General features: G+C 39.9%; 1 protein-coding gene across 26 annotated transcripts in view; it reads right to left on the reverse strand.

The window, feature by feature from the left end:
• The window catches only part of LOC108939922 (discs large homolog 1-like protein), a 160,886-nt gene that overhangs the window by 3,320 nt on the left and 138,563 nt on the right, over positions 1-19,003 (reverse strand). For 12 of the 26 annotated variants that reach the window (XM_029249449.1, XM_029249462.1, XM_018761614.2 and 9 more), the window contains 8 exons: positions 14,911-15,025; positions 10,385-10,561; positions 7,769-7,835; positions 4,316-4,415; positions 2,664-2,705; positions 1,884-1,934; positions 1,032-1,133; positions 211-383 (listed from right to left, as the gene is read on the reverse strand). In XM_029249449.1, the coding sequence (XP_029105282.1) occupies positions 211-383; positions 1,032-1,133; positions 1,884-1,934; positions 2,664-2,705; positions 4,316-4,415; positions 7,769-7,835; positions 10,385-10,561; positions 14,911-15,025 (827 nt within the window). The other 14 variants (XM_029249458.1, XM_029249478.1, XM_018761649.2 and 11 more) reach the window with 7 other exon arrangements.

Below are 19,003 nucleotides of genomic sequence, written 5' to 3' on the forward strand. Positions count from 1 at the left end.
GATTTCTGCCTCAGTTGTGCACTTTCCTGAAAATGTGCTTACACATACTTTTTTATATTTGAAATAACATTCAACATTGTAAAGGCAGCATCTCAGGATCATTTGTAATCTCTGTCTGTTGACTAATACATAAACTGAACAGTTCTAAAAAATAGTCATAAAGACACCGAAGGTTTAATAAGAGAATCGCAGAATGAGAAAGGGGTTTACCTTTTCTGCCACCTCCCTTACTGACTGGACACTCGTCCCATATAGGTGGTTATTATACTGGCCCGCCTCAATGAATTTGTGGTCTTGAATGTCCTTCTCCATCTGCTCCCGTGATGTGACGAAATGGTAGTCCCTGCCGTCTACCTCATAGTCACGCTTTGGTCTAGTAGTGTCTAAAAAGACAGGCGACAGTGAACCAGCTATTCCAAGTCTTGTGGGGCAAAGCTCAGGAGGGACATGTGTGTGTTGTGGACATCAACTGTGTTAAGTCCATCTCTCCCTCTACTTCACAGATTTCACATGTTGGGTTAAATCAAAGAATTTTCTCTGAAAATACCTTTTCATAATCATCCATGAAAAGAGCTACAGACCAAATACAGTGTTATGTCATGTAAGTGTGCAGTATTCACACAAGGTTAAAGGCAGAGAGAGGCAATGACACTGTGAAAAATGTAACACTGCTGCAGAGACTGAAGATTACAGACACAGAGCTCCACTTTGCAGAAAACACAGATGAATGTTGACAGAGTGGAACTGAATGTCAGACAAATGCATGTCAGGCTCCTTCATGATGTGTCTGACTGTGGGGCATAGATGTCTTTAGTGGGCAGCAAGGAACCAGTATACAGACCCATACTTATACTTGCATAAATATGCCTGGAGTTTCTGTTAAGCGATAACAACAACATGAACAATAATAATAATACAACATGAACAATAATAATGATTTATTAATATTACTTTATACAAAAGAGAAATAAAACTTTCCCATTTCTGGCATAGAGGGACAGCATAGTTCAGTTTTGCAATTTTATACTCACGGGGCACACAGGACCCAAATTTGTCAGGAAACTCCGAGATCAGATCATCGTTAATTCGGTCCTTCATGGGCCCCAGGACTATTACCGGACGAGTGTAGTTCACTAGAATGTGTTTAAAATAAGAAAACATCCTCAACACCTCCCATGACAAAAATCAAACAGTACCACCCATACAGGCCTTGCTGCAGAATGTAACAAACTTTTTTGGTTCTTTTCAATGAATTATTAAAATTATTATTATTATTATTTTATGAAGTAAAGAATTATAAAAACAAAGAAATCAGCACAGCTTTAAATGTGTCCAAAAACTGGATTACCAAAAAAGGTGCCCACATATCCCTGATGGAGGCAGTAGTTTGGATGTAAAGTGTCCTACTCCTGTACTATGACAGACATCATGTGTTCTCCTCAAATTAAACATCGGCTTCTTTACCATGCACTTATATAAAGAAGTAAATTGAATGGGGTGACTGCAGTCAGAACCATAGAGCACTAAGAATAAAACTACTGATATTAATTTTCATTTAACTGATGCTTTTGTCCAAGGTGACTAACAATGCCAGGTTAAGCAAGTTTAAATGATTGACCCATTCATATGGTAGGGTATTTTTATTGCATTAATTCAATAGAAGTACCTTGATCAGTGGTACTAGTGTAGGGTTTTAACCAAGGACCTTTAGATTGAAAACAGCAGCCTTAACTACACTACCTATTGACCCAAGTGAACAATTCAGCTACAATTAAGACAGTCTACAAGTAAATTAACAAGTAACTTTGAGAAGAACATTCCTACAAGAAGCAGAGACAGAAAGATGAGACAGTATTAAGATACAGCTGTGCACCAGAGCTTACCTTCTTGTTGGCAGACAGTCTCATAGGACAGGACATACTCCTCCTGGCCACCTGACAAAAAGCAACCACAGGAAGCGTGGTAATCAGCTCTTGCATTTAGTTCTGGGTTGATGAAGCACAAGTAAATGCTCAGTGCCTACTGTGTTACACATGGTAAGTAATTACTGTAGCGGTGGGGTGGATGGGATTGATCCCAGAGTGAATCACACCCCTCCACTGTCTACTCCTGGTTCAGGCCAGCACAGGGTTTTCATCTCATTATGCTTGTTACTTCAAACTTGATTGGACTATATTTTCCTGTTTTGTTATGCATTTCCTCATTTCAAATAATCTAACTTGAGACATTTATTCAGCTGGCTGATATTTTGTAATTGTATTTTTTTGCAACAATGTCTTCTCATTGGGATTTTGTGAATTGTTTATTTAAATGAATAGATAAAAACTTTCTGAAGGGAAACTGTAAATCACTTGCTTTGAAAAATTCGTAACATATCCCAGGAAGAAAAGTGGACTCCCACATTAAATACAGAAAATATTCAAAGATTTTAATTAACCTATGTTTAAGAAATATCTGATCATATATCATGCAATATTTCCAAACAGTTTTAGGGAAAATAAATGTATAGTATTAAGAAATGAAAAAGTAAAAAAATAAACTGATAGAGACAGTGTGGGATTTCTGAATTAACACAAAGTACAAATTGTTAATGAGGAATAGTTTCCATTAAAAAAGGTATGAAAAAAGTATGAGGTAAAAAGCAAAAGGGAGCACAGACTTACGGTAACTACTTTCACTATCGCTGGCATTAGATGTCACATGCTCTGAAACAATAACAGAGGGAGAGTGAGCGCTCCACAAAAAGATACCAGCACATTTACACCACAGTCTGTGTACTATGTATTTGTACAAAGGAAAAGCATGTTCACAGGGAGGAAGGAAGTGCGCCAGCAGGTTGCAGTGTCGAAAGCCCTGCATTTCAAACAGCCTTCAAAAGGAAAGAGAAAACAGTTTCACAGAGACAGCTGAATGATGCCAAACACAGTTCCCCGTTTGTAAAACAGCATTCATGTAATTTCTTTAAAGGAAGGAAGAGAGGGGGGGAGGGGTGGGAAAAAAAAAAAAAAAAAAAAAAAAAAAAAAAAAAAAAAACTTGTAATTTAACTTGTTTTAGAGAGGCAATGGCTGTTAACCTTGCATCTGGCACAAACTGTAGTTTTGTATAAGTATAAAATACTTCTTTCTTTACAATACATGCAAGTGTGTTCAAGTTAAAGAGCTTCCAAAGACACACTGTGTTCAGTCTGAAAAAGCACTGGCCTACCTACGTTCATGTGAGGCATAAGCCACAACCACTCAACACTCAGGCAGTGAAAAGCACAGCAGTACTGGTGTGCTGGGCTCTCTACTGCACAGGTATGCTAACACACTGGCGCAATGGATGTTTTTTAAAGAGGGAGAGAAGCAACATTCATCCCACTCAAGAGTGTTTTTTGTAAGAAGGCTGCAGAGTTTCTCACCAACGGGCAATGAGACCACAATGCAACAGCCTGCTTCTTGTGAACCTTGTGGAATACAGTATGTCTTTCCAGGCAAAGCATAACTACTTACAAGATTAAGAACCACAGTTTGAAACGCAGCTGTGCTATAATGCTTTTGCAATTAGTTATGGGGAATACAAAACTAAATTTTGGACTTGTACATATTGCGTGAAAAAGTATAAGTGACACATTTCAAGATCAGTGTGAGACTGAGAAGACATGTTCAAGCCAAAGAAAAGCTAATACCTTAGCATCACAAAAGTCTAACTCTCATTCAGTAAGACAGAGAAGTTGCGCTGGACCCAAGAGCAAGCAGATGGTACAAGGAGCTGTGGTTACAGTCTTTGTGCTACACATGTTGGCCCTCCTGACTTTTGACAGGTGAAACATGAATTTAATTGAACTGTAAGGCTCTATGAAACCAAAGAAATGGAAAAATAGACCAACAAGATGATGACAGGATGGGAAGGGAGGCCCATGAGGACTGTGGAGGTCAGAGTGACTTACTCAGGCCTTTCGATCCCATGTCGTCTGGGATCTCCTGTGGGGAGGGGAGTCAGCAGAGAGCAAAGCAAGCAGGAGAAACAACCACAGAAGAACAACAGTTACTGAAACATGGCGAGGGATTGGACCACTGGACACAGCCGCAGAGCAGTCACAGGACTGGGATCCATATACAGCATTTAAACATGGATCCCTGTGCTTAGCGGCCAGTTGGAATCAGAGCAGACTACCTCTACACCGGCAGCGACAACGTGCAAGCAAGACGATGGTCTCTTTCCTAGAGCTTCTCGACAGCCAGCAGCTGTGTCCAGCGGTGCCTACATGGTCCTCTTTGCGGGGCTGCCCTGACCGATTCTGTGACCCTGTCCGTGTCTCTCCGGGCTACTTACGGTCAAGATCACTCGTTTCCTGCTCGCTCGGGTCCTTGTTCTTGTAGAAAGGGAATTTTCGGGAAAAGAGGTTCTTTTTACGCTTGTCATTGAATGACTGCTGAGGAAGAGAAGGAAAAGCAAAACAAAAAGGGGGAAGGGGAGGTATCTAAAAATGATGTAGGGAAAAACCCCAGTCCCTACTAACTCCTTTGAAACTGACACTGTAGGCACTGTGGGAATAAAGGTTGCACAACTCGTGCACAACTTCACACAAGACAGCTATCATTGTTCTTAGGGAACATGTAAGGAACAACATACTAAACTCACAAAATGCTTTGAAACATAGAATAAAACACTGTAGCCATGTTTAAGTTTGTTATACAGTATGCATATTGTCATTTTGACAAAACATACAAATATTTTTCATTGTGCAACATCATTGGCTTACAGCATACATGCCCAAAATGTCAGTTTAAGGTATAGAATGAGTTTCCAGATCCCGCAAATGATAAATACAAAAAGGATGAGTATGACCAAATGACTGACTAACAGAAGACAAAAGCTAGGATGAGGAGGACAGACTGGGATTAAGGAGGAACTGAATTGAAATAAGCTTGGCAAAAGCACTGACACATTTTCATACATAAAATACCTGAATGCAAAAGTACTACAGGGGAAACAATATTTAAAAAGCCTCTATGCTGGCTCCTTGTACTATGAATGGTAGAATGACAAATTTTTGAAAACACTTTTTCCAGATTGTTTTTAATTGCATTTTCTTCACAGAGGAGTGAAAGAACAGGAGTGAGACCACAGAAATCAATTTTCTTTCATGGTCTTTACACTTTGGGCCTGGTGATTGAGTGTCAGTGACAAGACACAATGCTGAACATTTGTGAGATTTTATCTGTCCACAACAGGGATCAAAGAGGAGCTTGTGAATTTAAATAGAAATTGAATGTAACCAAAAGTTTTTCAAAAATATTTAAGTCCTGCAAATTATTTTATTTATTATAGCCATGGTTTTACAGAACTTAATAAACCTAAATGTAAATTAATTGCATAATGTCTGTTATCAAAGCTATTACTGAAAATAACTTTGCTGTTACAAACCCAAACTGAGTTATGAACAGTGGTGTGGTCTCTGCTGTGTTAAAATGAGGAGCCAGTGTGTACCTCTGAGTGAAACCTAAAGAGCTCAAAGTCTTCCAAAAAAATACAGGTGGTCCCCAATTCACGATGGTTTGACTCATGATTTTTTTCTTACTTTACGAAGGCAAGCTGGTGATAGACGTTCAGCAGAAACTGTACTTCGAATTTTGATTTTTCCCCCAGGCAAGCGATACGTGGAGTGATACTCTCTTGCGATGCTGGGCAGCAACAGTGATCTGCATCTCCCAGTATGTCACAAGAGGTGTGTATTAGGTGTATCAAATGCATTTTCCACTTCTGATATTTTTGACTTATGACGGGTTTCACGGAATGTAACCCCATCGTAAATCAGGGACCACCTTTATGTCAAAAGTTATGGGGCTTACATTTCTTCATCCAATACTACTTTGATCTATGAAAGCAAAAGCACAAGCACTGTGCCTATTAACCAGTGCACAAAGTCATGTGATTAAATAAAGATGATGTTGTTTCCGCTGTGTACCAACAAGCGGATGCCATGCAGAGTTGGCAATGTCACTTAACACTTAATGCTGAGTGGGTCCCGGATCCTTCCATTCCATGCGTTTAAAGGACGTACCACTCTTCCAAGGGACATAATTAATTTTTGAGTTCATGTAGGTACTTCTGAATTAGCTGCGAAACATTCTTAAGCAGCAGTGGCACACAAGTGCTTTTAAGCAGACTTGACAAAAAGGATCTTTATGATAGTTCAGAAAGGCTTAAACAGTGGATCTGACAACTTTTACATAGCTCACAGCGTGCACAATGTGATGCTACCGCACTGCAGCATGAACGCACAAGGATGAAGAATTCACATCTGCAAAAAGCTGCCCTCTACCAATCGCATTTCTGCAACAGACATGTGAACAGCACTGCATGCTACATGCAGGGGTAGGTTTAGTAAAGAAAGGGGGCAGTACAGAAATGGTGAATGTGAAGCAGTGTGGCATCAATGGCAAGCGTATTTCTCCTTTTTCTTCCTCGTTCATGCACTGTGCTAGTGCTGTGTTAGAACGCAGATTCAGTTTGGACATGAAATTGGGGGCAGTTAATTCAGTCAGGAAATGTTCTCTCTCAGCGGTGTTGTTGCTACAACTTGGAAATTGTCAAACATGCCGTTAACTAACAAGTCACAATTAATGATACAGATTAGCATACTCGATAGGGCCACTGGATGAAACCGGTACAGGGCACTAACATCACTGGATTCCAAACATTTGCACATAAACTCGCATGAACATTGTTTGCCTTGCTCAGCTTAGCTATATGACAGAGTTCTCCATACTTGGTGACCGAGAGCCCCAGTTCAGCTCTTTTCTGTGTTGATGCAAGATCTAGTTTTCCAGACATTGATTGAACATAGAATATTACAACATAAATAATAATTCTGTATTCACATCTATATTTAATCAAGCCTGAGGCTTAATCTATATCCAGAAAAGTGGCATTAAATTGCTGGAACAACTCAAAATAGACACAAGTGCCTATTGTAACAAACTCATGTGACCAGCATTTCAAAAATAACAGTTTGCATTCTCTGCTAACTAAAGAACTTTATTGTTCCTCCAAAATTGTATCCTAAAATTTGCCACTTTTTGTCTTGATTCTTATTCCTCAGAATTCAGGGAATTCAAGGAAACTGTGCTGGGATTCTCAAGGACCAGGACTAGAGCTCTCTGACAAACCAACCACTGCCTAGAGCAAATGTTATACATGTGTGCACACACAGCTATTAAAATCGGTACAATTCTAAGTCACCGTGGTTAAAAGTCTTTGCTAAGCATGTAAATTACTAAAAACCCAAGCACCTCACAAATAGTTTACGTTAATAGCGCTAACATTTTTTTTCCCACTTTCATAAACCTTTTAGCCCGTGAAGAGCTGTCAGAATACAAGGTGGGAATTTTGTACCCAGTTTACATATACAGCAGAAATTAGATTTTTTTATGATTACAAAGCCATATTTAATTTCTTAATATTGCATTATGCTAATACAAATAAACTGTAGAACATAATGTTTTATTACAGGTCACAACAAAAATATCAGAAAATGAAAACTGCAGTGAGGACTAAAACCAATAATCTTAATGTGAGTGAATTAAAGGCCTACACATTTTTTCCCTCAAACAATCCCTAGGTACTGTTTCTGGAAATAGCAACTGGAAGTAATATAACAACTTAATTTCATAATGACAGTAATAAAACTGTACAAAGTGGTGCACTAAAACTCTTAAACCTGCAGCAATAAAGCCTAATCATGAAACACAAGAAGAAACCGGAGGTGACAGAGCTCCTTACCCCTTTGTCTCGAGACCGGGAGTTGAACTTGACCGTCTTCAGCCTGGCTTTCTCCTTCTTCTCCACTCTGCAAGTGAAAGGAACATACCCCACTGCTTAAACCATATGTGTGAAAACTCAAAAACACAGATTTCACATAAGATGTTCCATTGCAGGGTACTGCTGCGGTGTGAACACTCCCAGGGCAGACGAGGTGATGTGGGCAGCATTTCACAAAGCAAGACAAACTAAAACTGCAACATGTCCTTCACAAAACTGCACGGAACAACACCACTTTCTGCAGTTTTTACAGTCTGTGTGACATTTACCTTAAAAAGTACTGACTCACATTTTAAGAAGCGCAAATTCTCTTAATACGGCTTGTCTAATTGTCCACCGTTCTGAAAATGCATTACACGACAAAAACTTTCTTTGCATTACTGCCTTTGCCTATGAAGGGATAAACCCAGTTATTATTTTCCCTTTTTAAAGTATGGAAATTCAGTAAACTTGTGTTAACCCTGGATTGTTGCAACTAAAACTAAAAACCCTTCCTTTCAAGTACATAAAAAAGTCTAAAAAAAAATGGATAAACAAACATGCAGCAGAGGCCAAGTAGCCCCATGGTGGGGCCTTGTTGGACACAGGTGTGCTGTTACTCTGGCACAGCCGATGACACCACAGAGCCGAGATGGATGTAATTACAGGGGCTCTGGGAGGCGAGAGGAGTGTGTCCTGTGTAGACCTGGCTGCTGCTCAAAGGCAGAAGAAGAGCAAGAGGAGAAGCGCAGGGCAAAGGGCCAAGCCCTCGGAGCTGGAGAACACAGCGGGGCTGGGTCGAGCTGAAGAAGGTCGAATGCAAACAGCTGGACCGAGGCCAGCTACTGTGACAGCATCCTCATCGCTGTCCCAACTCTGACGCACTCTCAGAGCTAAGGACATGTTTTTACTTTCAAAAAATGTCCCCAAACAGCACTGAGTAGCTATCTTCCAGCCTTGAGCCAGAGCACTTACTATCTACAAAGTGCACATAATACGAGAAAACTTGGAGTGCGGGGGATGGTTTTCAAATGATCCAAGTGAGGCAAGGGTAAACCTCATCCTCACAGACTGCAGAGTACATAGGGTTTTGTTTACAATGAGCTCAATGCACTGCACAATTCAAACCACATGGAATATTGCCATACTTGAGAATCTTGTCATTGCTGAAACTATTTCAGCATTTAAGACATATAAGCACATGTTCATTTGTGCTTATATATTAGTTAATGTCAATAACCATAACCGTTAACAGTAACATTTAAAATAGTTTGAGGGATAAGAACAAGCACTCAGTTCAAATCACGTGTTCATTCATTAACTGAAATAATTTTATTAATTTATTCTTGACATACTTGTTATGAATATAATTATTGTGTTTTACACTTTTTTATCATTTATAAAAAATACTACAAATATGCCAGTAGTAATAAAATAAGGCATGTATATTCGTTTTTGCGTGGGGGTGCAGTGGCGCAGTGGGTTGGACCACAGTCCTGCTCTCCAGTGGGTCTGGGGTTCGAGTCCCGCTTGGGGTGCCTTGCGACGGACTGGCGTCCCGTCCTGGGTGTGTCCCCTCCCCCTCCGGCCTTACGCCCTGTGTTGCCGGGTAGGCTCCGGTTCCCCCGCGACCCCGTATGGGACTAGCGGTTTTGAAAATGTGTGTGTGTGTACTACTTTACATGGCAAAAAAAGAACTTCTAGAAATTTCTATATGTATTCATTATAAATTTCTGTATGTATTCGTTATAAATTAATAATTTATAATACATATATTTAAAACAAGATAATTTCTGTACATATGTATTGGGCGGCACAGTGACACAGCGAGTAGAGCTGCTGTCTTAGCGCCTGGGTGGTCGAGAGGATGTGGATTCGATCCCTGCTCAGTCCGTGTGGAGTTTGCATGTGGGTTTCCTCCGGGTGCTCCGGTTTCCTCCCAGAGTCCAAAAACATGCTGTTCAGCTTCACCCATAGTGTGTGAGTGACAGATGAAGCGTGTTCCACTGATGCATGGATAAGTGACCCATTGTAAGTAGTGTATCTAGCAGTATAAATCACCTTGGTTAATAAGGTGTGTGGGCTGATAACACTACATAGAGCTCATTGGAAGTTGCTTTGGAGAAAAGTGTGTGCTAAATAAATAAATGTAAATGTATTTCTTTAATGTTAGACTAGTTATTTCTCTGATATGACTGAAAATGAAATGTACAACAAATACAAAGAAACAATGTATCCAATCAAAATGCAAGTCCAGGCCAAATAAAAATTCAACTGTACATGAAAGCAACAGAACCTAGAGCCTGCAAGGACCATGAGTACAGACCCCTGGTCAAAGCCATTTGTTGCAGAAGTACTGAAAACACACAAGATGTGAAGAGAAAAGATTACGGTAATTTCATCTGAAGTTGCAAAATAATCAATTTCAGTTAAACTTAAATCCAATAACACCTCCTTTAATTAAAAGGAGATCCTCACACAAATGGGTCTTGTAACCAGCAGAACTTGGTAGCACACATTTATTTAAACAAATTTTCTTTTTTTTTCTTTTTTAAGTTTACCATCACGATAACAACGGGAAGAGGACAAGAGTCCTACCTGCGCTTGCTGGGAATGACACCGATCTCCTCCACCTCTCCGTGTGGCGTAACATGCCGTGCTTGCCACCACTCGTCATCCGAGGCATTCACCACGTGGAGGATGTCCCCAAATTTAAAGTTGAGACCTTGGCTGGGAAGCCCAGAGTCCTTTGACTTGTCATAGTCAAACAGAGCTCTGGAAAGAAAGACAAAGACTTATTTAAATTCTGTCACACCTCGAGTACATTGAAAAATGTCTTGGAGACCAAAGGTGTGAACTGTATGCAGCAGTAGGTATTCGGGACAGAAGTGTTGGGGTATTCATCCTGTGAACAACAGCACCTTTACCTTTTGCTGTACTGTGCCTGAAGGTAATAGTGACTGCACTGCTCTGAGGCAGGGTACTGGGGAGGCTCTGTGGCCCTGTCTAAGTAGGGCACTGATGTGTGCATCGTTCATGGGAAGAACTGGAACGGAAGTAACAAACATTGCCTATGGCTCACAGCTGCAACGTCCCCATTCCTTCATCAATATTACAAAAACCAAAACAAGCTCCTCAACTTAGGGAGAGACAAGATGAAGAAAATTGTGACAGAGCTCTTCTACTATCTATTATAGGTAAAGAGAACTTGTGCCCTTCTGGAAGTGCTAGAACTCAGCTTATGAACAATTATGTGTAGCAAAAGTACTGTCTTCTGTACTGAAGAATTAGCACAAGAGTACTGACTTTACAGTAGGTTTTCACTAAGAAAGTCTCAAACCCGTGTCACAAATTTTGCCGAATGCATGAAGCATTAAAACATGCAGTTCTGGAGATAGTTTTCACAATTTAGAGGTGAAGAGCTTCAGATAGACACCATTACTGCTGCACAAACAGCTTGTTCAGTACTGTCATTTTTGCTAGGGCACATTACATAAGTAGCTGCATTCAGCATTGAGTTAGAAAGGGAACACAAAGGTGATTGTGACAGGTGGTGTGATGCAAATTTATGGAGCAGTTAGAAGGATCAGGAGAGATCTGAAAGTCGGTTCGAAAGAGAGAGGTTTTGAGAGCCTTCCTGAATGCTTAAATGGGTTCATGAGCTATCAGATATACAGTAAGGCTGAGCAGAATATGCTGAAGCACCTCAAACAACATTTATGAGGTCGGATACTAAAGAGACTTGCATCTCTCTTTAAAGACAATATGGTGTTCTGCTTTGTCAGACAAGTTTCCACTTAGCTTCCACTATGGCCAGCATCCTTCTTAAGCACATGCAGACTTCACTGACTTGTGCTATGTTAAAAATAGTTTTAGACCACAAAGAAAGGGCTGCTTTTAGTTTAAACTATAACTGAAAATATCCGATAAAGTGCTCTGAAAGAATTTTTGGGAAAATACATTTTTTCCGGATTTTCATTATGGGGAACAAATACCTGCAAGATAATTTTGTACTTTGAGCAACAGGCTGGTCGAATTGTGCTCCTCCAATGAGCACTACCGGAGGTCATTTGCAGCAGAAGCCATCAGGTTCTACGAGTCCTCACGCTGCCAAGGGGTGACCTCTTAATTACCAAGTGTCACTGAACTTTCTCTGTATCCCACCACACCCTCTCTGCACCCCCTCAACTTTACTCCTCCCCCTCTTGCATTCAAATATCTTTGCCTGTTCATTCGCGTTGTTTTCTGTAAACTTACTTCACTTAAATTATTTATTTTTTTATTTACTTATGTGTATAAATTACCTTACATGTATGTATGCACATACAGTATGTTATAGATGGTATGCTGCTGGATCTAAAGTTAATTTCCCTGTGATGAATAAAAGTTTCATTCATTCGTTCATCCATTCATCATACAGTTGTACATCTCAGTTAAAACTCGGACAGCAGGTAGTACTGTACAGAGAAATCTTTCAAACCTGTGATACCATATTCTGCATTGAATTCTACACATTTTTCTTCCTCCCACCTTTAAAGTATCTAAACGTACATAATAATCTGATAGGAACAGGGTCCCTCTGGCCTTTTAAAAAGCAGTCTTGACCATGAACAACCTCTGCTGAGTCAAGCTATGACTCTGCCACACAGAGCAGCCTCCTGAAAATATAAAAAAAATGGTTTGCCATCTATATGTAAGTCTATTTCAGTGCTGACAAATAGCACCGGAAGATCTTCCATGTGTTACTGTGGCAGGTAACTGCCATGGCATAACTCTATATTTTGAACAAATTTTCCCAATGACATTTATAGATCAAAAACAGGCTATCCTTGAACCCAGCTGTGTGCACTGTCCAGATTGCAGCCCACGGCAGCCCTTGTCCCACAGCTTGCTGACCTCAACTGTGCCCTTCATTGTGGTTTCCAGCTCTTTATGCGTAGATGACTTGGATCAAGTCAAGCCACTTGGCTAATTGACTAATGCTGCACACAGGAAAGTGGTGTAAGACACTTCTGACATGAAGAACAGCACTTTTTCAAAGAAGATTTAGGACTCTAACAAAAGTCTGTAAAGCCTCTATTTAAAAAAAGGTAAGATTTGACCCACGGCTAGTTTTAACCAGGTCAAAGTCCACTAGCTCTTGTACTAATCCTGTTAGGCAAGCTTACAGCAAAAGGCTCATGGTACAAAGTAGTTTATATCATGCACATTTTTGCAACATAAAAGATAAAATTAAACAGAGTATTGTTTGTGTAAACCTGAGATAACCAAATAAAGGGTGCACGCATCCAGCCATTTTAGTTTGGACGTAGCAATGACAATCAATAGGTCGACGATACCAATAACAGCATTTTACACCAATATTTTGACCTTTTCTGAGGATTCCATATAACTTTAAATGTAGACAACACTGCAATGAAAACATACCAGTATAACTTTTCATTTACTTGTTATTGTTTTGCTAACGTAATTTGTCACTCGAAAGGGAAAAAAAAAATTATACCATGTATACCATGTACTAATCTTGCAAATAGTGAGATGCATTACATTTGCAGGTGAAGATGATGGCGAGGGCCCCACCTTAATGAAACACTAAGCCGTTCAGGAACATCTGTCCGTAGAATAAGAGCACGGCAGTGGCCAGTCACAGCACAAGAGCACATTTTTGAATGTTTGTTTAATTTAACTTAATATACTCTCTCCAAAGACATTTCTATCATGACGTGGCAGGAGAAAAGAAAAAAACTTTCCTAATTAGACAAGATGCTGACTAACCACACACACACACACATTTTCAGAACCGCTTGTTCCATACAGGGTCACGGGGAACCGGAGCCTACCCGGTAACACAGGGCGTAAGGCCGGAGGGGGAGGGGACACACCCAGGACGGGACGCCAGTCCGCCAGTTAATTTCAAATTATTAGGACTGACCAGAATCAACAAGATTTGTAGTCAGAAATATTTCATAATGCAACACCCTAATAACAGTGAGTGGTGGTGTCTGGTACAGCTGAAGGCCTTGCCCTGGTGACTCTGCTGCTTGAAGGCCAAAGCACTACAACTTTTCAATACATTTTAATGAGAATCTGATTTACACCTGAAATGCTTTGTAAGGACGAGATTAGATAGAACAACAAGAAAAAATACAGCAAGTGGCCTTTGAGGGCTTTGTAGAACTGGTTTTTGCTGGGAAAGAGTTATTTCCTGCTCACTGTTCTGAAGAATGGACAACTCCATGGGTAAAGCAGCAGAACTGCTAAAAACCCATGCAAGATACTGCAGTTGGAAGAAATGACACTACCTAAACAGTTTGGAGAAGCTCTACCAACACAAAGACTGCTGTGCAGCCCAGAAATATCAAACTTTCTACATGACATGTAAACTCACGCAGGCACTGTCCCTTTCACCTGTTATTCACTAAAAGATTTTTATGTGATTAATCACAGTGAGTGACTGACTATACAGCACATCTAATGACAAAGTGTCTATGCTTTGCAAAGTGAAAGACATAGCTAGTGATATTGCCAACTTTATTTCTTTACATCAAATAACATAACATTAAAAGATAAGATAAAAACTATTTTTTGTTACAAATATTACTCAGTGTTTGTATTATCATGCACAAAATACCTTTGGCTTTGTTAATACATTTACATCCATATTTTATCCTAAAAACGGATTTTTTTTTCCCATAAAAATTATGGTAATTCAAATCCCTCACAATGGGGAATTTGGTTCACAAGGTGATTTTGCGGAACAAATTAACCTCATTCTAAGAGTAACGGGGTGTATGTATACTTATTTATGCTGCAGGGGGCAGCAGTGAGGCTCATTTACCTTTCACTTTCCCCAAATTTTTGTAATACAGTAGAAGAATTTGTGAAACTCCTCAAGTTTCAATAGAGGAATAACAAATCTGAGGGGTTTGTCATGTCTGGCTATCCATACATTGGGATGAAAAGGCATATTTGACTTACAAGAATATTTTTACTTAGGTGTTATCAGACTCAAACTCCTAAACATAGAGCTGATCCTTCAGAGAAAAGGAGACTTACCTGAGTCACAGTAATCATGAAGGTGTGCTACCCTATCAGACATATTACACATATGACATGGAACCTACCTGACATAGAGTGTTCTCTTCTGGCTGGTCCGCAACGAGCCGGACCCAGAGCTGATACTGCTGTTCATCATTTGCTCCCGTAGGTCATGGATTTTGGCTTCAAATCGACTGTACTCTGAAAGAAGCACACAGGGAAATGTATCTTCAAGAACAGCTCTATGGATTGAAGGGAAAACCAGTGGGGAAAATGCACAGAACAGCATAAAACACTGGTATAAGTAGACATTGTTGTGGAAAATAACACAATTATGTGAGGTACTAAGGAGCTCAAAATCAGCTTTAACTGTTGCTATGGACTGGCCACAAATGAAGCTCCTTAAACATTGCACTCTAGTGTTTGCTCTTCCATAGACACATTATTTGAAATCAGAGTGAACATAAGTAAAAAGTTTTATTTTTTCCATTCCCCTTAAGAACAAACAAACTAACTTTTTTATTTTATACTAAATGCAGTCTGATGAATGGATTGGTCTATTTTCAGCAGCAAAACTGTGCATAGTTTTATCCAAGAGACAGTACATTGTAAATGTAGGTTTCTCATGTTTCCTGTATTCAATGAAATGTCGTAACGGACAAAAAATGGATTCAATCCATTACATTGGTTGATAACAGGCACAGTAAAAAAAATACAAAGAAAAAAAATCTTATTTTGAGACATGGTAATGCACAAAATCCTATATGTATTTAAATGTTGGTCTACATTGGTGAACCTGCTCCTGGAGCTACTTGCTTTTGGATTGCAGTTAAGGAGATAGAAGGCTATTCCGGAAAACCTCATAAAATTTCTGTTAGAGATGCAGCACTTTACGCTTTTAAACTGCCCCACCTATCAGCAAGCGGTGCCTGACAATTTAAAAAGCATCTTCAACAATTTTTATTTTGGCACTTAATGGACTTCATATACATTTAGACAAACAGCTGATCAAAGAAGTTTCAGATCATTTATTTTGGTAAGAGCCATAGAAAGACAGTTCATGATACTGCTAAATTTGCAAGAGATTAGCACATATATTGCACATAAATCAAACTGTTCATAACCCTAAAACATAAACTGTAAAATGCAGTCATTTTTTTGCAGTCATTATTTAGTTGTTGGCAAAATATGTAGTGTACTGCTAGCAACAACAATCAAAAACATTCCGAAACCTTTATAAATGAACGAAAGGAAAACTTTGCAGCGGTAAGTATAGAAACAAAAAAGCAGAGAATGGAAATATCCCAAATTAAATCCACTACACAGTTACCACAACATAAAACTGGATAAGCATTCATAATAAAAAAGGATGAAATTTTTGGTGAACATATTAAAACCTTATGAAAGAACAGCTCAAAGAACACAAATCACAAAGCAATGACTGGAACAGATATTTAAACATCTGACTGTATACAATGACATCTATTTTTTTTTCTTACACAGACAAAAGCAATTTGCAGTTGCATTGTCCTCTACAGAAATGTTCAGCTAATGACAAAACTGCAACAGACTAACTGAGGTTGCACATCACCGTTTTACAGTACAGAAAACACTAAGACTTACTACAGAGCGACTGCCCCTCTTTAGCCCATTAGTCCCAATAATCCAAACTGTTCCGCTATGCCCCTCTCTCTGTCCCTTGTAATGAGTACCCTGGCAGCGTACTTACGCACCACTTTAGTCCAAGCAGGGGCTTGTGTTACCGTCACATTACAGAGACTGTGTAAAATAAAGTATTTCCCTGTGTTGGATGTGGCTGCTCCTTTCTGACCTATTTGTGTGTCCACCGGCAAGTCGAGTGTAGTGTAAGGGGTGGGGTGCGTATCTGTGTGTGAGAAGAGAGAGGGGTCTAACCACGCTCTACTGCACCGTCCTCTTGGCTGACGTGCCGTGTGACCACACGCACCAGTGAGCCCCTGAGCACCGCCGGTACCGTGACACGACTCCCTCCTCCAACAGGCTCCCCCCATCACCACTCTGTCTATAACGTGAGTGTAGATGTATGTGCCGTAATCCCTTTTCGGGAACACTTCCATAAAACATTTTACAATTACCAGAGGACTGCGGAATAGTTAATATTCTGCCTGTTTCTTGCCCTGTTGGAAACCTTCATTTTAGTCTCAGACTGAGTTCAAATTAGTTGGACTGCTTTCCCTCTTGCACAGCAAGGTGCAGACTGATGCGATCGCACTATGATCATGTACAATATTAGCTCAAGGCATCAGCATAAGGAGAAACATTTGACGCACCTCCACAACACTGTCTTTAGAAAGGATGCCGTTTATGACACCTGTGAACACCACTCTTTGTGAGGGACTCTACAATGCAAAGCAGTGTGCACTGCCTGTTGAGTGCATTCTCACCAAAGCCTTGAGTTAAAAGCTCTAAAAGCACACAGAACAGTAAGATGTTGACACGTCAGCACATAGTGAACCAGACCAGAAGGAAAGCCCATTTCAGGATATGCACTCACCTAAAAGAAAAGTGACTAAGGCTGAGTCCCAGCGGTGTCCTTCAAGAAAGCAGATGCCATGTTCCCACAACACAAGCTCAAAAGGTCAGAAAACAAAATAGCACCCACTGTTTCGTTAAAAACAAAAAAGTTGCCTCTACCTCTAACTGGTACGACTGCAGATCAAATGGCTTTAGCAACCAGAAGCTATGAGTTACTGCCCCACTGCAGCAGAGAATACATTAAGGCAGAGAGAATGAACAGAATGCTGTCCAATGAAAAACAACCACTTATCAAACCAGGTAGAAATTTTCAGCTGCTGAAAAAATGTGATTCCCTAACTGAAATTAAACTCTGTCAAATTAAAAAAGCAATTAAGACACATTATAAAGAGATGAACAGTTATGATTCTGCCAGTTTGCCAAAGAAACCTACAGTGAGCAAATACAGAAATACTGTCACAGTCTGAACAAATTCTGAAAATCTTGTAGCATATGCAAAAAAAATATGATATTTGAATTAGGATATTAGTGCTGGACCACTGAGACCCTGCACTGCACAAGAGGTTGTTGACAGTGAACAAGCAAAAGAATGAACATGTGTTACCACCACACTATTGTACTGTCATATGTCTAGGTAAGGGAAGAAATAAAGGAGGGGGTTAAAATGTTTGTGCTAGGATTTTTTTTTGTCTACTTCAACAAAGCTATGTTTAAAGGTATGTTTGAAACAACAGCCGAAGGGTCGTCCTCCCAAGACATAGGCATACAGCCTGAGGAGAAGATCTCTGCTACTCAACGCAACTGCCAACTGTTCAGAAGACATTCTAGTGCCAGCAGTCTTACAACATCAGGTTCTATTAGCTATTGTTTCCCCGGGAATGTTACGAGTGAAAAAAGCACCAATGTGTTTTGAAGTAAGTGTGTACTGAAAAGAACACACAAAATGACTTTCTTCTGTGCACTTAATATCAATTTAGACAAAAAGACCTGAAATCACAGCACACATTTCTGCATTATTTGCATATGTTATATGCAAACTGATTCAGATTCAAGATTAATATAATGTAAGTCAGGAGGCATGGTGGAGCAGGGAGTAGCCCTACCACAGCACTTGGGGGATGCTCTGGTTTCCTCCCACACTCCAAAGACATGCTAGTCAAGTGGACTGGTGACTCAAAACTGCCCTTAGTATGTGCACAGGGGAGTGAGTGACTGAGTGACTGACTGAGTGAGTGAGTGAGGCTACCCTGCGATGGAATAGTATCCATAGTATCCTGCTCAGGGTGTACCTGCCTCAACCTTGTGCCCTATGCTTCTGGGATAGGCTCCAAATCACAGCAACCCTGCTAAGGACGAGCAGTTATTAAAATTGGATGGATGGATGGATAATGTAAGTCTGCTTTTCACTAAAGTCATCCAAAGGAGGACAATTAACTGAATTATTCCAAGGAAATTCCATGCTATGTAAAAACATGCAATTTCAGAATTGCTTTAAATAAAATTTTGCCTTGGCAAAGTTACGTACAGCTGAATACAAGTACGTACAATACAAGCAGCACAATAACATGCTGATCTGCTTTTTATTATATGGGAATCATCATCTACTTCTTGGATCAACTATAATAAAATGAAACTCCACATAACAAGCAGAGGTGCACACTGATG

The sequence above is a fragment of the Scleropages formosus genome, chromosome 2 (assembly GCF_900964775.1).
Source record: "Scleropages formosus chromosome 2, fSclFor1.1, whole genome shotgun sequence".
In the NCBI taxonomy this organism is placed as follows: domain Eukaryota; kingdom Metazoa; phylum Chordata; class Actinopteri; order Osteoglossiformes; family Osteoglossidae; genus Scleropages; species Scleropages formosus.